Source organism: Vigna umbellata, chromosome 4 (assembly GCF_029865625.1).
Source record: "Vigna umbellata cultivar VRB3 chromosome 4, Vumbellata_1.0, whole genome shotgun sequence".
Taxonomy (NCBI): Eukaryota; Viridiplantae; Streptophyta; class Magnoliopsida; order Fabales; family Fabaceae; genus Vigna; species Vigna umbellata.
This window is the reverse complement of record NC_142168.1, coordinates 33,535,748-33,559,296: the sequence shown is the minus strand read 5'-3', so window position 1 is coordinate 33,559,296 and position 23,549 is coordinate 33,535,748. Positions and strand designations below refer to the sequence as shown.

General features: G+C 34.0%; 3 protein-coding genes across 6 annotated transcripts; 1 reads left to right on the top strand and 2 right to left on the bottom strand.

Annotated features, from left to right (window-relative positions):
- The first annotated feature begins 4,710 nt into the window (after positions 1–4,710).
- Positions 4,711–13,360, top strand: LOC124825612 (mediator of RNA polymerase II transcription subunit 33B-like). 2 transcript variants are annotated; one of them, XM_047298266.2, is made up of 10 exons: positions 4,711–5,715; positions 5,947–6,263; positions 6,387–6,478; positions 6,849–7,200; positions 7,665–7,875; positions 8,456–8,570; positions 8,701–8,862; positions 9,624–10,290; positions 11,124–11,330; positions 11,950–13,360. In XM_047298266.2, exons 1-10 carry the CDS (start codon positions 5,009–5,011, stop codon positions 13,065–13,067), a joined length of 3,948 nt encoding a protein of 1,315 aa, XP_047154222.2. In that variant the 5' UTR covers positions 4,711–5,008; the 3' UTR covers positions 13,068–13,360. The 2 variants fall into 2 exon arrangements, with proteins under 2 accessions (XP_047154222.2, XP_047154221.2); XM_047298265.2 differs by having other exon boundaries at positions 11,947–13,360.
- A 1,636-nt stretch (positions 13,361–14,996) lies between these two features.
- Positions 14,997–15,957, bottom strand: LOC124825606 (uncharacterized). The gene has a single exon (XM_047298257.2). It carries the CDS (start codon positions 15,728–15,730, stop codon positions 15,248–15,250), a length of 483 nt encoding a protein of 160 aa, XP_047154213.1. The 5' UTR covers positions 15,731–15,957; the 3' UTR covers positions 14,997–15,247.
- A 961-nt stretch (positions 15,958–16,918) lies between these two features.
- Positions 16,919–21,750, bottom strand: LOC124825613 (translation elongation factor Ts (EF-Ts)). Of its 3 annotated transcripts, none has more exons than XM_088111212.1 (8): positions 21,332–21,750; positions 21,167–21,250; positions 20,850–21,024; positions 20,421–20,605; positions 19,435–19,560; positions 18,460–18,548; positions 17,911–17,949; positions 16,919–17,438 (listed from the first exon to the last, which is right to left on the bottom strand). In XM_088111212.1, the coding sequence occupies exons 1-8, from the start codon at positions 21,671–21,673 to the stop codon at positions 17,393–17,395; spliced, it is 1,086 nt and encodes a 361-aa protein (XP_087967338.1). In that variant the 5' UTR covers positions 21,674–21,750; the 3' UTR covers positions 16,919–17,392. The 3 variants fall into 3 exon arrangements, with proteins under 3 accessions (XP_087967338.1, XP_087967339.1, XP_047154223.1); XM_088111213.1 differs by lacking the exon at positions 16,919–17,438 and adding an exon at positions 17,630–17,786; XM_047298267.2 differs by lacking the exon at positions 16,919–17,438 and having other exon boundaries at positions 17,630–17,949; positions 21,332–21,749.
- Between the last annotated feature and the right edge of the window lie 1,799 nt (positions 21,751–23,549).

Below are 23,549 nucleotides of genomic sequence, written 5' to 3'. Positions count from 1 at the left end.
TGGATTAATACATTATTGTTTTAGAATATTTTGAGTTGAAAATTATTGTTATGAAGTTAAGTTAATGACATTGAGTTTTGAATAGTAAAGTTAAATTCCTTTAGTTTTTCTTATGTTAGTTTGACGTGGAAGAAAAAAAAAATATATATATATATATATATATATATATATATATATATATATATATATATATATATATATATATATATATATTATGTATGTGTATATGTATGTATTTATGTGTGTATGTATGTATTTATATGTATATGTATGAATGTGTATGTGTGTATTGAGTTTGAGTGACTAATGTTAAATTGAAATAAGTGAAGGATGATGTTTAAGCAAGTTATATATTGTATTGATAGTTTTAAATTATTTGAAAGTTGCATTTGTTAAAGTGACTTTGAATAAAACTTTTGGAATCGATAAGTTTTGTTAAATGAGGTTGATTTAGTGATATTTTTGAGCAAATGAAAATTTTTTCTCAAATGAAAATAAAACTTATTACTCTCGATCCTAAGAAAAATTAAGATTGCAACTCAATATTTACTTTCAAATTTTTGCTTAAATGAATATTTTTTTGATTCAGTAAGATAATTGTCACTTAAGTAAAAAAATTTTGTTCAATATTTTTTGTTTTTAATTTTTTTTCTTTCTCCTCTCTTCTTGTCTCTTTAATAAATTATATTTAAATGTATGTTATAAATGTAAAATGAATGTTGGTTTGTTGTATATTTAATTAATTTGTTATTTTTGTTTGATGAATTATGTTGTATGAAAATGATTATCAAGAATGATAAGACTTGTAAAATTTGGTGTCACAAATTAAATCATACGCATACCATTGTTTGATTTATATATTAAGTATTGATGCATAGTTGCAATAGAGATTTCCTTTTTTCACTTATAGTTTAAGTCACATAAATTAAGATATCATATGGTGAGAAGTTAAAGAAAAAGGTTTTACACATAGTAAAATATGTGGATGTTTGAAATTGGATTGTAATGAATTTATCTTCATCATATGTAAATTTAAGCAATGGTCTTGATCAAATGTTAGTGTCTAGTTGGACATACTTATGAGACTTTTAAAAACATCAATTAGTATTCCATTTGTTGGATATCCTTTGTATATAGATTTATGCATTATCTATATGGTTGTTGTATGTTGATTTTTGAACTGAAATTGAACTATTAGTTTTTAATTAAAAAGTCTCCTTCTATATACAATTTCTTATGTTAGAAAATTTATTTTTATGACTTATCGTTGTTGAATGTGTTTAATATTGTGACTTACAATGACTACACTATATACACAAACAAGTATAAGTATATGTTTAAGAACACAATTTGAAAGGGGTAATATTTTATTTGTGACTCTATTTTTATATACAAAAAAGTTGTATTTATACACGAATATTTTGTATATATTTAATTTTGTATTTTGAAAGGCTATATAATTTTGTGAGGGTGTTACAATCACATAAATTCTTGCAAGATAATATATGACTTTAATTTTGATGATTTAATCATATATTTTCAAGAACGAATAAGGAAATTCTAAAAGAAGAAAAACAAGTACATAAAGATTATCAAAACCTCTAAAACCATTTAGACAATGTATAACAATAAAGAAGTACATCTTCAAGACAATTGTATAGCACATGACAAATTTTATTTTCTAGGCTGATTACTCTTCAACAAACTCAATTAACAAGTTTTCACAATAATTTTGATTTCCAAGAGTCTTATTTAAGATATTTATATATAAAAGTTATTTCATGCATAAAAAAACACTAATGATTTAAGTGATTTTGAGTGATTTTACATAAATTAAAAGTTTTTTGCACGCAATAACGCTATAAAGCTCATCTTAGTGCAAGGTTTCTTTTGTAGTTTTTTTTTCAATACTGAGAAATATGAATATGGTCTATGTGTTTGTTATGTTAAAAAGAAGGACACAAATAAGATCATCCTTGAAGGTTTTCTCAAAGATGGCCTGTGTTTTTCCTCAATTACAACACTCTTTTCATTTTCAAAGTAATATTATTAGTGCTCATCCTTGTAACAATACTTTATTTGTTTGACATGCTAGACTAGGCCATGCATGTTTTAGTATAATTAAACAAATCTTACATAGTTGTAATATTCCTTTTGCAAAATTCTATCAAATTGTTTTGTGGTGATTGTGTTAAAGCATAAATGCATCAATTAAATTTTTTGCCATCCACCTTTGTTTATTCACATCCTTTACAACCTCTCTATATAGATATATGGAAACCATTTCCCGTACATTGATGATGCTAAATATTATGTAACCTTTTCAGATATTTTGTTTTTCCTTTGTTTAAATCTTTTGTTGAAACACAAACTAATCGCAAACTACAATTTATCCAAACAAAAAATACAAATGAGTTTTTTAAGTCATAAATATTTTCTTCAAAAATATGGTATTAGACATAAGTTAACATGTCCTTATACACATGAGCAAAACAACTTCATAAAAAAAAAACACGACACATTGTTGACAAAGGTTTAGCTCTTTTATCTTAATCCTCTTTTTTAAGAAAATTACGGCCAAAAGCCTTTCTTCCTGTTGTACAAATTATCAATATTTTACCCACCACTATTTTACATGGCCTAACTCCTTTTCAGAAACTTTTTAATCAAAAGCTTGATTATATATATATATATATATATTTTTTAAAATGTTTGGTTGTACTTGTTACGGGTTGGTTTGACCATATATAAAAACAAGTTTAATTTTTGTTTTGAGCTTTATGTTTTTATTGGTTACATTAATCAACATAAATGTTATCTTTGCCTATCTTCTTCGCATAAAAAATATATCTTGAGACATGTGATTTTTGATAAACAATTTTTTCCTTACTCTCTTTTGAAAAATTCTTTTCAAATAAGCAAACCTCATGGATTACTTCTTACTCCTTTGTCTTCATCAAATTACTCCTTAATTGGTTTTAGTGATGCTGATTTGGATGATCAAAAATCTACAATGAGGTTCTGCATTTATCTTTGTAACAACATCATTTCATGACACTCTTACAAGCAAAAAATGGTCTCTTGTAGTAGCACTAAAGTTCAATACATGAGCATTGATGCAATTTTATCAGAAATTATGTGGATCTCTTCCCTTCTACATGAGTTTCATCTTCATTCCACTACTCCAACCATCTATTCAAATAATTAAGCATCGTGTTAATCTCTGCTAATCCTATTATGCATTTTCGTACAAAGCACTTTGAATTAGATCTCCATGTTGTACATGACAAAGTTCAATCACAACAAGTCAAACGTGTTCATCTTCCTAACATATGTCAAGTAGCTGACATTTTCATTAAACTTTTATCTGATAGAAATAAATTTAACTTGGAAGGTAGTATCATCTCGTTCAAAAGAGATGTTATATATAAGTTAGATATGTAGTATGACATTTCTCTTATTTAATAACTTTCTTCTCTTTCTATATATAAGTTTGTGTCTTTTTCTCTTAAATTAATGATACTAATTTTTTTTCATGTCCTTTTAGTTTACTATATATATCAACTTATAAACAATATAAAATTATTAAATATATCGAAATACGTGTTAATATGTTTTTCTTTAGAATTTTTTTATCATCTATATTAAATAGAAATATAATAAAACACACTTTGGAAAATGACGCAAAGGAAATATATAAACATTATTATACCAACATGTTTATCCATGAAAACTTTGCTGTATGTGTTATACGAATACGATTATTATTATTATTGATGCACATATTCTCCATTCTCAACCAAATTCTACGTCTCCCTTCTATCATTTATTCCTTGATAACTTTCAGAGACACATAATAATGTGACACTGAATGCATAAAATAATCGAGTTTATAATAAATTAGATACACAAAAATAATCATTTACCAAAGTAAAAATCCAACATTCCTCATATTGCATCTATAGAAAAAAAAAACGCATAAATTTATAAACTCAACCCATTATAACTTTCATGCGTACAAATAAAAATATCCCATGTTCTCACTTTAGCTTTTATATTATTCCTTTTCTTTTTCTCATTGCCTTTCCTACTATATAACTTACACAAAGGATTTGATAAATATTAAAATCTTCAGAAATATGTTTTTCAGAAATGCTTTTCACACCCCATGCTTTTCTTCTACACCCCTTAAATATTAAAATCATCAATTTACTCTTCGGTTTAAAGATATTTCCGAATTATACAATCAAAACTTAAAAAATATATATATGAAATTACACCATTCAAAATAGTAATTTGAAAATCCTCTTTGACTTTTGGATTTTAACTGTGCAATTTAGAAGTTAATATTATATTATGAATTACTCCTGATTTTTTTTATAAAAAAATAATTTCTATATTGTGTAAATTGAAATATACTTTTAGATTTGGAATTGACTTTAAAATTGAATAATTTGAAGGTTATTTAATTTTTTTAAAATTGTGAAATCCAGAAAATTCTTGTAAATTGTTACACATTTGGTGACAATGATGGAAAGAGGGTGGCCAGCATGAAGTGGAGGAAGAAAAACTGGAGGTGCAGGAAGAAATAGCCTCCATGTGGAGAAGGAAACAGTCGGAGGCCCAGGAGCAGGCCCTGAATTGGTGGTTTGAATGATTTGAGTGGTGGAGTGCGTGAAAAGAGTGGAAAGAGACGAAGATGTTGACGAAATGATGTGAATGATTCCATACGATGGTTTGAAATGCTGAAACTCACTTTATGTGAGAACTTTGAATACTGAACAAAAGCCCCGTCCAAGTTTGCTTCATTTTTAAATGTCTCAACCTTATCTCATACAAATAATAAATCACAACTGCTACATTTTTTTCATTTAAACAAAAAACATCAGAGTGAGTGGAAGCAGACTTTTCAAAATTTGAAGAAGAAGAAGAAGAAGACGATGAAGATGGTGAGTGAAGTCTGAATTGAGAATCGAAGGAATTGCGAAGTGGAGAGATCGATCGGTGAATGGAAGCTATGGTGTGGGAGGGAGTCATGGAACTCACCAAGTGGGCGCAGGAGAAGAAGACCGACCCTCTTCTGTGGTCAATTCAGGTCAGCGCCGCCCTCAACTCTGCCGGCGTCTCCCTCCCTTCCGTCGACCTCGCACACCGTCTCGTCTCCTACATCTGCTTCGACAACCACGTCCCCCTCGCCTGGAAGCTTCTCGAGAAAGCCATGGCCGTCAGAATCCTCCCTCCCTTGCTCGCCCTCTCCCTCCTCTCCACCCGCGTCCTCCCCCACCGCCACCTCCACCCCGCCGCCTACTCCCTCTACATCGACCTCCTCAACCGCCACGCCTTCTCCCTCTCGTCCAACATCCACTTCCCCAATTACCCCAAGGTCATGGCCTCCATTCACCACTCCCTTCGCTTCTCCCAGCTCTACTCCTCCCACGACCCCCACCCCGGCCTCGTTCTCGTTCACCTTCTCTTCACCCTCGTCTCGCAGTTGCTCGAAGCTTCCTTGGACGACGAGGGACTTCTCCAACACAAGCCCAGATGGATCGCCAGATTCCCCGATTCCGATGTCGACAACATGCTCATCGACGCCTCCCCCAACCACACCAAAGACACCTTGCACCGCAAAAACACTGCCATGGCTATTGAGACCATCTCTCTCTTTCTTCACCACAAAGTCACTTCCAGAATCCTCTCCCTCGTTCAACGAAACATGTAAATTACTCCTTTTCACTGCCGCTTTCGTATTATCATGCTACACCAAAACTTGCTATATACACCTCGTTAGCTACTGTTGGACGGATTCGTTCTGTTCTCTAGTTAGAATTGAAGTTGAATTCCTTATGCTTATTCTCAAGCTCGTTTTGATTGGAGAACATTGACAAAAGTACCTTAAGAACTGCATTTATTTCTGTTTTCGCTGACTCGGTGGATGTTTATTTGTAGGCCAGCGCATTGGGGACCTTTTGTTCACCAGCTTCAGCGGCTTGCCGCGAACTCGACCGTGTTGAGGAGCTTGAAGCAGGTCACTCCTGACTCGCTTTTGCCTTTGAATTTTAACTCCGCTCCTGGGATTAGGGGTTTGTCTTCTGAATGGAAATCGACACCTAAGCTTGAACTCAGTGCCGTCATGGCTGGCTCCTGCGCGGTTCAGTCTTGCAATGATAATTGGTCTTCTCTTTGGCTCCCTATTGATCTTATCCTTGAGGATGCAATGGATGGAAATCACGTGGCAGAAGCTAGTGCTGTTGAAGTTCTTACCGGTAAGCATAAATTTCAGTGACGCAGTGGTTACTGGATTTAACGGCGAATCTGGCAATGATAAGAGTTGTTTTTTCCATGCGTTGTTGAACTTCATGGTTGAAGTGATTGTTGGCTTATTGCAGGGTTGGTTAAGGCTTTGCAAGCAGTTAATGGTGCTGCATGGCATTGTGCTTTTTTAGGTTTATGGATTGCAGCACTACGGCTAGTTCAAAGGGTAAGATTTGAGCCAAGGTATATTAGTTAACTAGAATTTGCTGTAGGGGATGATTTCTTCTACGTGGAAAAAGGGTAATTCCTGAAACCAAATGCAGACTAGCAATTTCATATTTTGGACTGGGACAAACACTTTGTGTGTGTGCGAGAGAGAGAGATAGACTGCTTGATGGACTTAGCAAGTGCATGATAAGATGTAACCCAAAGAACATGAGATATTGCAGCATATCTGTTATGTCTTTTACTTTGTTGGTCGGTTTACATTCATCTGATTTACTGGTTTTTAACAAAATGCAATTAGTTACTGTAGTTTTTATACTATTGGCCTCGGTTCCCTTGTTTTAAGACTTACACGTTTCCCCCTTTGTTAGGAGAGGGATCCAAGTGAGGGTCCAGTGCCTCGCCTTGATACCTGCTTGTGTATGTTATTGTGCATTACAACCCTTGTAGTTACTAACCTTATTGAAGAAGAGGAAGGGGAACTCATTGAAGAAGCTGAACGTAGCCCTACAAATCAAAGGATGGACAAGCAGGCTTTGGGAGAGCGTCGTGGGGAATTGGTTATCAGCTTACAGCTATTGGGTGATTATGAAGATTTACTCACTCCGCCACAATCTGTTATTTGGGGAGCCAATCAGGCTGCTGCCAAGGCTACATTGTTCGTATCAGGACATAGTGGATACTTGGAATATACGAATGTGAATGACTTGCCCACCAACTGTTGTAAGTAATTGCTCTTATAATATGAAACTATAGTGCTGTTTGGTTTGGTCATAGAAAGAACTCACAGCTGGAGTACCTAACTTAAAATGAAAGCAGACAATTTAAGAACAATTAAAGCACTTTTGTTCACTTGTATCTTTTGTAATGTTATAACTAACATGTCGGAAATTTCGTGATTAAGAAAATGACAATGTAGGAATACTAATGAATGCAAACAGGCAATATGGATCTGCTTTCGTTTATCCTGTTAATTGTTCCTTAATAAATTTCAGGGCTATCAACTTAACCTTCGCTCAATCTCTATCATGCTCCTGATATTTTTGCTGTGAATATCAAGTTTTCTCTTTGCTTCTGATTATTTTTCTCAGATGTGTGCTCTCATAAGGGTATCTTGGTTTGTCTTGGGCCCCTTATTATACCTCTTTGGTTTGAGAGTGATAGCTCATCATTGTTTTTTCTTGCAGCGGGTAACTTAAGGCATCTGATTGTGGAGGCTTGTATAGCAAGGCATCTGCTTGATACCTCCGCGTATTTCTGGCCTGGTTATGTTAGTGCACCTTTCAATCAGCTGCCTCATAGTATTCCTAACCATTTACCTAGCTGGTCATCATTAATGAAGGGATTACCACTGACTCCTCAATTGGTTAATGTCTTAGTTGCAACTCCTGCTTCTAGGTATGCTGCTACCTCATATCATTTCTGCAGTCATACATTACATGTGCTCTGTAGGACTTTTATACGTTATCATGAATTTTTGTCTGTTTCTTTTTTAATTTATAGTTATCTTTATATGGTTTGCAAAAACGTTGTAGCATAGAGTTAATATTGAAATACCATAGATTTACTGCATATATTATTTAAAGAGTTGTTAAGGAGTACCTTTTCTTAATTCAACTTGGGCAGGGTAGTAATAAGTCTATTGGTTTATTACTCCCATCCAATGTATCTTGGACACAGGACCTTATTTCATCTGGTGAACAAAATAGAAAATTACTTGTACAGAGACAAAGTAGAAATGCATACATAGATATTTAATAGAGATAATGCATACATAGATATATAATAGAGATACGCATTCAAAGTGTGCATAAATGTGTTTTTGAAAGTAGTAGCTGTCCAATTGCCTGTAGTATGCTTAATACCTGGGCTTCAGTTACACTTTTCTGTTTCCTGAAGTTCAGGGTATCGTATGCTCTATTCTGTATATTTACTAGTGGTAAAACAACTGAATTTAAGCTCGTGGATGTAATGGAAGCTTAGCAGAGATTGAGAAAATATTTGAATTTGCAATCAATGGCTCGGATGAAGAAAAGATATCTGCTGCTACCATTCTTTGTGGGGCATCTTTAGTACGTGGTTGGAACGTGCAGGTGATCTGAACACCATTTTCATTTTATTTTATTTTTTGCTTTATTCTTGATAATTTATTTTTGTTTGCTTTCCTTCCTTTTCAGTTTTTGATTGTTCACTCATGATTGTAATGATTCTCTTTGGGTGTAGGAACATATTGTTTTTTTCATAGTAAAGATGCTTTCTCCTCCAGTTCCTCCTAAATATTCTGGGACTGAAAGCTATTTGATCAACCATGCTCCTTTGTTGAATGTTCTTCTGATTGGAATTTCATCCGTAGACAGTGTTCAGATATTCTCCCTACACGGTGTGGTATGTTCTGATTTAATATAGCAAGTGGTGTACATTCTTGTTTCACTCAAGAAAAAAGGAAAATTAATATGAATGACATTTTTAGAACAACCCTCCCCAATGCATACAGACAAAGAAAATTTGTCTTATTAAAATTTTTTGTACTATCAATCAAAAACAGTTTTATTTTTTCCCAAGAAAGGAATTGTTAATAACTTCAAAAATTTGGGCTTAGGGTTTAACTTAATCCCACAAAGCTAGCATGTAAGAAAAAGATTACACACACATTAGGAAGACTACATTGAAATATTTCCCTAGTCAATATGATTTCAACACCCCACCCTAGATGCTCAAGACTAGACATCTAGAATGTGGACAAATGTGGGTGACATTGTAACGGCACCCCTATAATTAAATTGGTTATATCTCTAGTTGATACTAGATTCGAACGTGTTCCTTCACACTTAGGATTGGACATCTAGAGTGAAGACAAATGGTGATGGCCCAATAACATCACCCATGATGCCTAGGAATAGACATTTAGGGTGTACACAAATATATGTAATCCAATAAAAATTCTCAGATATGCTTTGATACAATATTAGAATTAAAGTTTGGGGCCTAACTCAAGTTCCATAAAACCAATTTATATGGCAAGGATTGTCAAAGTCTTAAGAACTACAATGATCCCTTCCCTAATCTATGAGGAATCACAATAATAACTATTGAAGCTTTTAGTTTGTTGTCCTATTCTATGCATTCATTTTACTTTCTTCTTTCAGGTTCCGTTACTTGCTGCTGTGTTGATGCCAATATGCGAAGCTTTTGGATCATCTGCTCCTAATGTCTCATGGACTGCTGTTACTGGTGAAAAACTCACTTGTCATGCAGTGTTCTCTAATGCATTTATTCTCCTGCTGAGACTATGGCGGTTTAATCATCCACCTGTTGAGCATGTGATGGGTGGTGCAGCAACTCCAGCATTAGGATCACAGTTAGGTCCTGAGTACCTTTTATTGGTTCGAAATTGTATGTTAGCATCCTTTGGGAAATCACCAAGAGATCGAGTAAGTTGTAGAAGATTTTCAAAAATGATAACTTTTTCTTTAGAGCCTTTGTTTATGGAATCCTTTCCAAAATTAAACATTTGGTATCGGCAACATCGAGAATGTATTGCATCCACCTGCTCTACTCTTGCACCCGGAGGGCCAGTTTCTCAGATTGTTGAAGCGCTACTAAGCATGATATGCAAGAAAATAAATCGAAGTGCTCAGTCATTGACGCCTACAACTTCAGGAAGCAGTAATTCATCTTGCTCTTCACTGGATGATGCTCTGATGAAACTCAAAGTGCCTGCATGGGACATCCTTGAAGCAACTCCATTTGTTCTTTATGCTGCTCTTACTGCTTGTGCACATGGAAGACTCTCTCCCCGTGAATTGGCTACAGGTTTGCTCAGTTCACTTGTGGATATATTCTAGCTTTTTTTTTTATAATTGCTTATCATTAATAACTGTTTCAGGATTATAACGAGGCTTTCATGTTTTGAAATGTGAGAATGTCAGTTGTGGACTAATGATGATCAAATATTGAACATGACTCATTTTTATCGGAATAACTTAGAAAGTGAAAAGATTGAATATAAGTGCTTTTTTTTTCCATAAAAATGATATTGTTTTACCAAACCCTTGTAATTTTCATCTCATTCACTTGATTCTCCTTGTCCACTTGTCAGTGAAATAAATTGTGTTTGCTAGGATTGGGAAGGTAGTTAGGAAAATTATTATAGTTGCTTGGAGGAGTTAGTTCTTAGAGGGGATTTGCAATGTAAACAAAAGGAGGAGGATGCAAGAGAAGAGGCACCCTCTTGATTGTTCAACTAAAATTGAGGAGGACGTAAGAAAAGACTTGGTCATGTTTGTTGTTGTACTGCTACGTTTCTCCCAAATCCAGATAGGTTTGTGCTCACTACTAGTCTTGGTAGTTGTGTACTTGTTTGACAAAATCACTGGTGATGTAGAAGTTCGCAATTAAGCTAAGGAACCATAAAATTATCAAGCAATATTAAAAGGTATTTTTTTAAAAAACTTCAGTGTGTTCAAATATGAAGGCTAGGCCATGCTTCTTTAAGTTGTCATAGATTAACTTATTGGAATAATTGCACGCTAATATAAAAATTGTAAGTTTGGGAATTCATTGAAATGGGTTGCCAATGTCTTCTTTTTTAAGTTTTTGTTAGGCTGTTGTTTGCTTAATAAATCATCTGCCTTATTTTTATCTAGGTCTCAAAGATCTGGCTGATTTTCTTCCGGCAACTTTGGGAACTATTATAAGCTACTTGTCAGCTGAAGTAACACGAGGCATTTGGAAGCCTGCTTTTATGAACGGAACTGATTGGCCAAGCCCTGCTGCAAATTTATCCATTGTTGAGCAACAAATCAAGAAAATTTTAGCAGCCACAGGTGTTGATGTCCCTAGTCTTGCTATAGGTTTGTCAAGTTTACTTTCTTTAGATGAATCCTTCTTTGTGAGTTCAATTTATCCTTTCCTGGGTGATTGTTGCGGCATTTTCCGTTTTCTCCCTACAGACCAACTAACCTGTCATGTTCTGCATATTCGTAGTTATTTTTTGGAAGTAACTCGTGGGTGATGAGTAAATTCTCAATTAGATAGGGGCTATATGATTGTCACAGAAATATGAAGTCATCGTCTCCAGTTTTTTACAGATCGTGTTTTCATTATCTGTTAATGTGAACATCAGCCAAAAATGAAGTGAACATTTTCTATTTATGTTAGGAATATGAGAAATGTCCAAGGATAACATCTTTAGAATATTTGAGTATCTGTGATGATCTCATAGGACCATCTTCAGAATCTTTATAATCATAGGGATATGTAGCTAAAACCAAAGTTATTATAGTATGATTTATAGACATATCATGTTTACAGGAATAAAATTTCCTATAATTATTTGTATCTACTGTAACAATCTTGCATAAAATGGACTCCTTTGCGTGGTCCAGACAGTTTTCAGCATCTCTTGTATCTTTTTTCTATGTTTGAACAAAATTGATCAGTTGACACTGCTTCTCTAACTGCTGCTAGCAGATGGTAATGCTCCACCTGCACTTCCTTTGCCATTGGCAGCTTTTCTGAGTCTCACAATAACATATAAACTGGATAAAACTTACGAGCGTTTCGTTGTTTTGGCTGGACCATCTTTGATTGCCCTTTCTTCTGGTTGCCCCTGGCCATGTATGCCCATTGTTGGTGCTTTGTGGGCTCAGAAGGTGAAGCGTTGGAGTGACTTTTTTGTATTCTCTGCTTCTGCAACTGTCTTCCACCACAGTAGGGATGCTGTAGTTCAGCTCTTAAGAAGTTGCTTCACTTCCACCCTTGGACTTGGTTCTGCCTGTATTTATAACAACGGTGGTGTTGGCACGCTCCTTGGTCATGGCTTTGGTTCTCACTTCTACAGAGGGATCACTCCGGTTGCTCCTGGGTTTCTCTACTTAAGAGTTCACCGGTCTATTAGAGATGTCATGTTTTTGACGGAGGAAATTGTATCTCTTTTAATGCTTTCCGTTAGAGATATAGCTAACAGTGGGTTGCCCAAGGGTGAAGTGGAGAAGCTAAAGAAGACCAAGTATGGGATGAGATACGGGCAGGTTTCTCTTGCTGCATCAATGACACGTGTAAAGCATGCTGCTCTTATTGGGGCTTCGTTTCTTTGGATATCTGGTGGTTCAGGTTTGGTTCAATCTTTGATTATAGAAACTCTACCTTCCTGGTTTTTGTCAGCGCAAGGGTTAGAGCAGGAAGGGGCAGAACCTGGAGTTGTTGTAGCGATGCTGAGAGGTTATGCACTTGCGTGTTTTGCTGTACTTGGTGGGACGTTTGCCTGGGGTATCGACTCTTCATCACCAGCATCAAAACGACGACCAAAGGTTCTTGGGATTCATTTAGATTTTCTTGCAAATGCACTGGATGGAAAAGTATCTCTTCGCTGTGATTGTGCAACCTGGCGTGCGTATGTGTCAGGGGTTATGAGCTTGATGGTGAGCTGCACGCCACTGTGGATCCAGGAACTTGATGTTGGTATATTGAAAAGAATGAGCAACGGATTAAGACAGATGGATGAAGAAGACTTGGCTCTGCGCCTACTAGAAATTAGAGGGACAAGCGTCATGGGCGAGGTAGCTGAAATGATCTGCCAAAGTAGATAATAACCGACCAGAACTCGGGAAGGAGCATGGTGCATATGTGACGGTAATACCAACACCTAACGAAGTTTACACTCATTTCAGGGGGAAATGGAACTTCATTTCATTTGCTAGTTGCTACCATTTCTGTACATAGCAATGTAAATTTCATAATTTTGTATTATCCCATTGAATTTAGAGCAGTTACGTTTAGGTAGCAGTATGAACCTTTGATCATAAAATGTATTACAGCGAATATTGTCTTAATGTGTACTTGTAACATTAACAGATTCATGAAGAATTTTTTAACACTTGTATTTCCTGAAAAGCATTTGGTTATTATACATTTCCTAATACCAGCAAGTTCAGTTTTTTTGAAGAGTACATCACCGTTCTTATTAAACAATGGTTTGGAATATGTTCTTAGGATAGAATTAAATAGAAAAAACGTTGCTGTTTTCAAGACAGACTATTTGTTTTATGACAAAATGAAATTAAGAAATACTTTTGAAATTAAAGGATAAATTGTGTGGAATAATTCTTGTTTAAGATGGTTATTAAATTTTAAGTTCATGACATTTTGATCTTTGAATATAATATTTTTATATTAATGAAGTTTCAGCTGTACTCGTTGAAAAAACAAGAACAATGTGATAAGTTGAGAAGTCAAATAATACACCCGATGTCCACAGACAACAAGAAACGCGTAAACGAAAGGGAAATGTTTTCCTTTGATTTTACTTTGATAATTGAAAGCCTTCAAGTTGTTTTCTGAACGGACCATCATCTAACTTCACATTCCTTCAATCTGGTAATCATAATCAAATCTTGAGAAATGAATAGTATTATGGTTAATCTCCCTTATATAAAGAACATAAATAAGATAATATATTTATAATGTAGAGAACGTGGGTTAAATTCATTCACAAACGAAGATGTAAAAAAATAACATATGAACATGTTTTTTTAATTAATGTAATATATAACATTCTCTTCTAAGTTGATAGGTATAAATGGTATGTATCAAATTTGTTATAAATATAATTAATTTTTTATTTTAGTAAAGATTTAAATGACATATTTGTTAATTAATTATTTGAGTTTATAAACTTAGTCTTTTGATGTCTTTATATAAAATGATAATCAATTTTTTGTACAAAATAAGATTAGAACTTCTATGAAAAATAAGATTAGAACTTTATATCAAGAGCAATCCGATTGTCATATATAAGTATCATTATTTAAGTGACATCTCTAAATTATAATTTTTTAAGCAATTGTTTAAGTCAAACAAGTTTTAGAAGTGGCTGAAAGCCATAACTCTATATTATGTTTATGTACTAGATCTTGCCACAATACTTTGCTTTTTATTTTTCTAATAGATCAAGTTACCACCAATGGACATACAGTACCCAAAAGTGGATCCTCTGTCACAGGGAGATCTTGCCTAATCAACGTCTTAATAGAAAACACCTTTTGAATGGTTATTGAAACCATATAATAACTCTTTTCTAAAAAATTATTTAATGTACTTTAATATACAGATTATTGTATTTAAATGATCTTTAGATGACAAATTGAGAAATTGGCTTATCATAGTGACTACAAAGGAAATGTCACAACAAGTAATTATAAGGTTATTTAGTGTCATCTAACTTATCATTAAACGAGTGCGCATGGACATAATTAGTAAAGACTCATGGGTAGAAGAGAGACCAAAAAACACCGTGAAGAAAGAGAGAAAAATCTTAAAACATAAAAAAAGTCTGATCGAATCAATAAGATCAGATCCAAAAAGAAGATAAAAAAAACAACTTCAATACTTTGAATCATTACCGAATAGGATAAATGTTCATGTGTTAATTATGTAAAAAAAAAACAACATAATTAATATAAGAAATTTTTTTCATGTTAACATAAAACTTAATATATCTAACAAATATCATTCAATTTCGCTCTCAATTCTAACTAAAATCCAACAACAACAGAATTGAAGATTATGGCAATGAAATCTAACAATTGAATATAAGAATGGTCTAACAATACTCCATGTCTAATGTCTTGAATTAGTTTTAGTAATACATACAATTCCAATCACAATGAAGAAAAAAGAAACTAAAAGTAATTGATGTCCCATAATCACAAGAAAGCCACAATCTGGACTTGGTCCTGCAGAGAAGTATTCTCCACATGAGGCCTTCTGATTATGATCTGGCACACACCGGTTCCTCTGCTATGGTCTCAAGCAAAGGTTTCTTTGACCTGGTGATGGACAACCTGTGCACGAACTCGGGGCTAGAAAACTCTTCAATGTCGTCAAAGTTGAACTTGGGCTCCTCCACTTGTTTCTCAGGAACAACTCTCACTTTTGCAGTGACCCTTTTGGCAGTGAGTAACAAGGCACCCATGTCAGATGGTCTGACCACAGAATTAAGCCTTTTCATGGGATGCATCACATAAACATTGCCACACTCAAGCTCCTCATCTGCGTTCAGTGCACAAAACCTTTGTCCAATCTGTAGAGACCGAGTGTTCACCACAAAGAAGCTTGGCATCTCAAGCATGAGTTCTGCTGCTTTAACTCCTTCTTCAAACTCCTCAATCTCCCCACTTGGAAATATCACCTTTATTCCTCTCCAATGCTTGCTCCCTGCTGTTGATAGAGTGCATGAAATGTAATTCCCCATCTTCAACTTTGCTTATATGCAAACACAGATAATAACTATGTGTGTTTATATCAGGCTTTCAACTTTCAGTCTATATATATATATACACACAAGAGAAAATGTGATGTGAAACAGTATAGTTAGAAATTTGAGATTCAAAGGAGGAAGTTAATTAAATACACATAGAATTGACATTGTAACAGAGTCCGCGTTAGTGCCAACAAGAAGCTTCTGTGGCATTTTCGTGTTGTATCTGATAACTTGTTTACTTATTCTTTTATATGTTTAGAGACGGAAGCTTTTGATCTGTAGCCATGACAGTGTACGCGTGAAACCCAAATGCAATAATATTCCTTATTATTATTATTATTATTATTATTATTATTATTATTATAATAGTCACGTCACAGGTGGTGTGCAATTATTCCTTCAGCACAGATGACAAATCCCATTATCTGCTGTGCCTTCCGCACAAAATAAGGAAGTGACTTTATTTATTATATTATACTATGTATACTTTTGGACGCAAAAAGTTTGATCAATGCATGTGAATTTACGGAATTGACAATTTGTAAAACACTAGCTTCGAAGCTTTATGTGACATTGTCATTTGCGGTGACCGTGTCGGTTAGCTTGTCGATAAATCATAAACAATATTCATAACATCATTCGTCTCTCGTTTTTCCAAAAGCATGATCTCTGTGATACGTATGAACAGAATTATATCGTGATTGCAATAAATAGGAAGTCTTATGCTTGCTTCTAAGTTGTTTTTAAAAAATAAATATGTTTATTTCTCCATCCCATAGACTGTTGGATGACATCTCATTCATCTATGAACTCATATTCATGATTACCTACACATGTTTCCTACGCCATTGGGATCATAAACTAATTGGCTTCATTCCTTTTGCATTATTTTTCTCTTGGGTTTGCGTGCGTGATGATGACAAGTCTCGTGGTTCCTTCTTAAGTACTAAATTAATTTGCTTAGTTTGTGCATGAATTGATTCCGAAAGAGTTAGTATGCTAAATCATTAAGTAGTTGGAACGGAAAGTTGGGCGGAAGCAATAGCAGTAGCGCGCTACCACATTTTCCAATCGTCACACCCTGTGTAGTGTATTATTATATAAGATAATGTAGAAAACGACTTGCAAGATCACAATGTACACGCAGTAAGAACTTTCCTGATCCATTGCGACTTCATAAACCAGAAAAATGGTTCAATTAATCAATACAGGTAAAATGACAACAGAGTTCAGAACATTACCATATTTTTGTTTAAAGTAGTACAGTACTATTTGCAGATATTGACTTTAGAACAACATCAGTAAACTCAAAATTCTTTCGGATCAACTCTTCTAAAGTAAAAGAATTCTGGATCACCTTTTCCAGAATAAAAAATAACCCAAATCAACTATTACAAAAACTATAACACGAGTACACTTTTTTGTGTTAATCCAATCCAGTTATGTCGACCCATTATAACTGCGGACTTGTATTACCCAGCAGGGCATAATGTTAAGTTTCCGATTATACTACTCAAGTATTTCATTTAACACTTTTAAAGAATAGTACAAAAAAAAAATAGAGATACAGTACTTTTGTTTAGATCATAGGAGTATCACAAAAGTCATGGAGATGCGTGAAGAAACAGCCCATATTCCACAGTAGCCAAACGTTTAGTTGGGATCGAAACCAGGGCCACGAAACGTGCGTCCAAATGCACTATAAATAGTTAAAACATAGTATATAGAACGTTCAAAGTGCAGTATATTAATGAGCAAAACTTGCTTTGAAAATGGGATTGACGCTAGATTTAAACCACTTAAAAAGATGGGATTAAAATTAAAAACACAACATTATGCAAACACGAATATGTAGCTCTGAAAATAAAATTGAAAACTGTGAACTCAAGATATAAAACCATAACTTTATTATTTTGAGAGCCACGCTAATGTGTTCAACTTCTTTTGTGGGATCAGGAGAGCCCAGAACAAAGTAATGCAGTCAAACAGAAATCATTTATGATTCCACTACCGAGCAAAATTTTCGACCGAATCCTGTACCTAATCGCTGGATCAATATCGGAACATACATGTTTAAATATAATCAGCTAGAGAGCAAAAGCCTTAAAAACAAAGTAGAGCTCTCAGAGGGTTTCCTCCCCGAATAATAGATAGAATTTCTTTAAACTTACGCAACTTGAGCGACGGTCTCTGATGCATCTGTTTCTTGCCTGAAAAATGTAGATGGCCAGTAAAACTGTTAATTCAATCCAAAGTAAATGCAAATAAACTCTCAGACATAAAAAAACATAATAGGAGTTTAATCAACAATTTTATTCTCAATTGTTTGGGAGCATTGGGTGGGTCAGTCAGGGATAGGATGCTGCAAAGCCGAAATGATCCTGAAGTTTCTAGGTATGAAGACATAATCATTTTAGGTAGGTGAGGTAAAAAAATACTCAAGGTTGTATACATGATCATATAAAATGGAGAAATTTAACACTTTCAATTAGCTAGCATAAAAGCTTATTTATGCACTTTAATCCCAAATTCTGTAATTACAGCATGATGAAAACAAGCAAAAACATAAGTTCTAAAGTAATACGCCACCAACTAAACTACAATACTTTGGTTAAACCCTTAAACTAAAGGACAATTGCAATCATTTTCGTTTCAACAGTACATAAATGGAATTTAGAATAAGATAGGAAAAGACTATCCAAAAATGTACTGGTTTTTACCTTTCAATTCCTTCCCCAACTTCCATTCTGAGAAAGTTCACAACCCTCACAGATGAACCCACTTCCTTGGATAGATTATCCAGCACCGCCTGCAAAGAAGAATGAGAGATACTAGAAATCAATTACTAAACAAACAAATTGGTCCAAGATGGATGCTTCACAAAAGGCACACAGCATTACACACACATAAATAGCAAATACACATCTAAAGAGTATGCACTTCGTAATTCCATTAAATACATTATAACGCTACTAGTCAAAGACAATCAGGAAGCTTATCATGAAATTCTACATCAGGGTTGTGATCCTGGAAATATAGAAAAAAGCTTAATGGCACTGAAAACAATAAAACACATTCATTTTCTGATTAGTGTCCGGAAACATACTAAGGCCAACCTAGAGTTTGAAACTTTGAACGGCTACCCACAGTTTTATACTGCATATTTGCTTGGAAGAAATTTTCAGCTTCCCAGCAGCAAATATAGGTTTCTCATTTCCTAATTATTATCATAAACTCGGAGTGAAGGAGACATCACTATTTAGAGATGATTTGGATTATTGGGGCATGTGGGCTATATGTAAGTCCAAATAAAAAAAGGTTTCAACCATAAAAGGAAGTAGAAATCCAATAATGTGGTAATAAGTCTGGCATCTCGAAGAAAGGCAACCCAACTCTTACTCTCAAGTGCGCCTCTCTTTTGCCTTTTTCAATGGTGAAGACATCATAATTGTCACTTTTCGCCAAATTCACAAGTTAAGGCGATCTAAAACTTGATGCAGGGGCTGTTTACAATTTTTTTAATCTCTCGTATCAAACATGGTAACGAATAATGAATGCATTTGCTGCCACCATAACCTTACCAAGAATTGTAAACACCACAACAAGTACTCACACTGACAACCACCATATGGCTATAGCCATCATAAATTCCACCCTGACATAAATCACAAATGAATCCATTTCAATTCACATACCTGCACATTCATAGTGTCATTCATAATGAACTTTTGGTCCATAAATACAACATCCTCGAAATACTTGCGTAGTCGTCCTTCAACCATTTTCTCTATGGCCATCTGAGACTTACCAGAGGATTCTGCCTGAAATAATTAAACCATAGTAAGAGTTTAAATTTTCGTTTGGTTTCTAAATATTGGTAAAGAAAGTGGAACTTTAGCATATGAAGTATATGAATTAAGAAATCCAATAAAACATCGGGCAGATTACAATTGCTGAACAAAGTTTTCTTCCAATTCTGAATTGTAATTGCTAGAGAAGTTTTGGTTTATCAATCCAAGAGTTGAATTGGTCTAAATAGGCCAACCCTAAATACTTATTAATCCAGGCATATATTTATTTATGGCAGGAAAAAGGTGGATGAAAAAAGGACCGTGTTTATGCACAAGAAGGTTATCATTCTTGTACAGGTGTAAATGGCCACAGTTCATAAAGAAACTAGTTCAAATGTCCATTTTCCCAATTGAACCATTCCTTGCCAATTGAAATATAGTTAAGACCAATTAACTACAAGGCAGATTAAACCTACAACGCCATCTTAAACAGTCCTTGGAAAGACACTTAAGGCCTTTGTCATTTGCCATATGGTCTGTTGCATCAATGAAAGCATCGCAACTTTCAAACCTATCTCCCTCATGAGAAAATAAACGTTATATAAGGAAACAAGAAAATTAAATTAGCACAGAACAATTCATACAATATCTGAGAGGGTGTTAGCTTAATTTTCTGTTATGACAGCTTGCTATTTTTGTTGGTCATGTTTGCTTGCCTCTTTTGTAGTTCTACAAGTACTTTTCTTTAATTTAGATTGCTGAAATAAATGACAGATTTTCAAGTAATACTTAAAGACCAAAAGAAACAGAAGCCGAGCAATGCCATATTAACTACGATTCATGTATTCAGCACGGGCCTGAGCTTCAATCTAAAAGAAATCAACCTATACCTGAGATTTAAGAATTTCCCGCTCATTTTGCAAAGCATCTGAGGGCACGAGTTCCTTTGTTAAAAATGATGGCTTTGCTGCCACTACATGCATGGCCAATTCTGATCCAACACGCTGTAGAGCTTCCACTTGTGTTTTACCGTCATCTACTTCAAGGGATAAAATTCCAGCAATGCGACCCAAACCTAATCAAACAGGAGAGAGTCAGGATCTTTATAGGGTTAAGTTTCTAGATACCACAAAGCATTTGGTACTCAGCACAAGATATAGTAAAACAAAATGTAATTGATCTCATTCGAACAACTTCATGCATGTAAATACATACATTGCGCCCCAACGTTTCACATGCAAAGCAAGAGTGGCAAAAGAGTTGTAAGAGAAGAGCAGAAAGTAAAAGGAAGAAAAGCAAGAAGTGGAATGAATTTTTACCATGTTGGGGACTGGTATGAAGATACGTAGATATAAAACCGTTGGAGGAAGCAGGCAAGACATAACCTCTTCTAAGCCTCACATTCTCCCCCATCATGGCAGCCACTTCAGTGATTGCATTTTGAACGGTTGTTTCTCCACTGATCTTTGGATGCTCAAGATTCAACGTCGTGTCCTGGCAAATGAAAGCGATTATGTCAATAAACACATGCCGTAACAACCTCGTAGCTTGAGAGGATTTTAGGAAACGAGGAAACTCAGTTCATTTGTATAAAAGAGGTTTATTGCAACAACATCGAGAGCGTTATGTAACGTACATGCAAAGATTGAGGTCCGACATGAAAGGCAGAAGAAGAAGAAGAGTTATCGAGCGACAAAGCTTGCTTTGCCAAACACAATGCCTGAGGATTGAAGAAGAGAGTAAGTGAGAAGTGTGTGAAAAAAAGGGGTAATTGAAAAATGAAGAACACGAAGAGACAAACCAAGTGTCGGAAAATATCGTTTCGGGCAACAAAATCGGTCTCGCAGTTGAGTTCGATGAGAGCGACTTTGGCGGGGGTTTGGGCGAGGGCGAGCAAACCTTCGGAGGCGATTCGAGACGATTTTTTGGAAGCCAAAACTTTTCCCCTTTTCCTGAGCTCCTTCTGAGCAGCTTCGATGTCCCAATTGGAATCCACCAGAGCGGCTTTAACGTCCTTGATGGGAGCGCTTGTTCTCTCTCGCAATTGTTTTATCAGATTCACGTTCTCCGACGCCGACGAAGAATACGAACGATTCCGGCTTATGAAAACACAAACACGTTTTGCGGCTCCGTAGAATGCCATTGCAAAAGAGAAAGTGCAGCTCAGTTGATGGAATGCTAGGGCTTTTCAACACACTGTAAAATTCATCCTTGACAATGGAAAGCTCGAATTTTTTTCCAAGGTACTAAACTTACAATTTTTTTTCCTTCCCAAATATCATTAAAAAAAATTGTTATTAAACTAACTAAATAATTAAAATACTTTTATTATTAGTAAATTTATGAATTTATTTGTTTAATTTGTATTTATATAATAAATAATATTTTTTATATTTATTTTAAATTTCAATTTAATTATTCCAATGCCTAATGAAATTGTAATAATTCAAAAAATAAGTACATGTTTACAATATTAACTTAAATCATTAATTTAAATTATAACTTAAATTTTCAATTTTTATTACCAAATAATGTTCTCACCGTTAAATTCTTTAAAATGTTATAACTTTTAAATCACAAAGTTTCATTATACAAATTATATTTTCAACAATGCTATGTATTTAGAAAATAAATAATTGTAACATGTCATTTCGTTACCAATTTTATCTAACTTAATTTAATACATTATTCCATATATTACGCAGCTAACTTAATAAATTTATTAAAGTTATTATAATACTTAACAAGTTTGTAAAATATTAATAATTTTATAAAAGTTGTAATTCCTTTTTTCTTTTTACTTTAAATACTCCTTTCTTATTTTACTTTACGAAAATTAAAGATATTAATTTAATTTTAAAATATTACACTTAAAATATATATATATATTAAATCAATTAATTATAACAAACAAATATATTATAAATCCTTATGTGGAGATTTTCAACCTATTGACAAGGCTCGAAGTAGCAAGCAATGATGAAGAAGAATACATGGTCTTTGGCAATACAATTTTGTTTTAGTATTCAAGAAATCATTACTCCATGAGTCAAAAAAGGTTAAAAGAGTTGGAATATCTTTTAGTGGCTGGAATATTAGTTTTAAGTATTATTTGAAATATTTAAACCTGTTTAAAATATTACCTAACTGTTTTTATCTTAACTACAGAAGTTTGCTTAAAATTAAAAGACTTGCGAAAAATCTACAAGTACAATAAATTTCGTCAAGCAAAAGGTGAAACTTTATTTATCTTTTAGATTCTAACTTGATTATCATATTTTTAATATATGAAGTTTAAATTTAATTCAATCCTATAAAATAAAATTTATATCAATTTATATATTATAATTTGATTTTTCTTTAATTAATATGAAAGTTCTTCCAATTTCAATTAAATTTATTTTTTAATTGAATGAATAACCAACCATCAATCCTAATTTCCAATTAGATAAATTAGTCCTCCTTTATGCGCTTTATCATTTATTTGAATTAGGTTTTCAACGAAAAAACTAATTTGAGAAAAATATTTTAATTTCATGATAAATAATTAAAAGTATATATATCAAGGAGGAAAAATTGGTATTTACAAAATAGATCAGGGGTTCATTATTGGAAACTAAATTAAGAAAAGAATTGAGCATAAGGAAAACTATAACCCTAAGCATTCATTCACTTCCATTCTTTGTCCCTTAAGTACTTTTCAAGTCATTCAAATTAAATTAGCCTAGACAATATAAGAATTTCTGAAATTAGTAACCATCACTAGTACTTTGTGTATGATATTGGATTCTGTCCATTGTTACTGATAATAGTAGTAAGATGCACTAGTTCTTCTACAATGCAACCAATTCACAGTTCTCTATCCCTCAAAATCGCACAAACCAAAACTTCATTTTCATGGTTAGGTAACATACCCATTTAGCAATGGAGGTCATACACGGCTGGACAAAAGCAGAGTAATATCAAGAGTGGCCAAGGGAAGGTCTCGAGACGGTGCTCAGAACAAGGTTTAATTTGAT

Excerpts from the sequence above, each read along its gene's own strand:
- LOC124825612 (XM_047298265.2), top strand. The coding sequence starts at position 5,009 with ATGGAAGCTATGGTGTGGGAGGGAGTCATGGAACTCACCAAGTGGGCG. Across the intron at positions 7,201-7,664 it reads TGACTTGCCCACCAACTGTT|CGGGTAACTTAAGGCATCTG; the intron begins GTAAGTAATTGC and ends TTTTTCTTGCAG. Across the intron at positions 10,291-11,123 it reads TCCCCGTGAATTGGCTACAG|GTCTCAAAGATCTGGCTGAT; the intron begins GTTTGCTCAGTT and ends ATTTTTATCTAG.
- LOC124825606 (XM_047298257.2), bottom strand. The coding sequence starts at position 15,730 with ATGGGGAATTACATTTCATGCACTCTATCAACAGCAGGGAGCAAGCAT.
- LOC124825613 (XM_088111212.1), bottom strand. The coding sequence starts at position 21,673 with ATGGCATTCTACGGAGCCGCAAAACGTGTTTGTGTTTTCATAAGCCGG. Across the intron at positions 21,025-21,166 it reads TCGGACCTCAATCTTTGCAT|GACACGACGTTGAATCTTGA; the intron begins GTACGTTACATA and ends TTCATTTGCCAG. Across the intron at positions 19,561-20,420 it reads GGGAAATTCTTAAATCTCAG|GCAGAATCCTCTGGTAAGTC; the intron begins GTATAGGTTGAT and ends TAATTATTTCAG.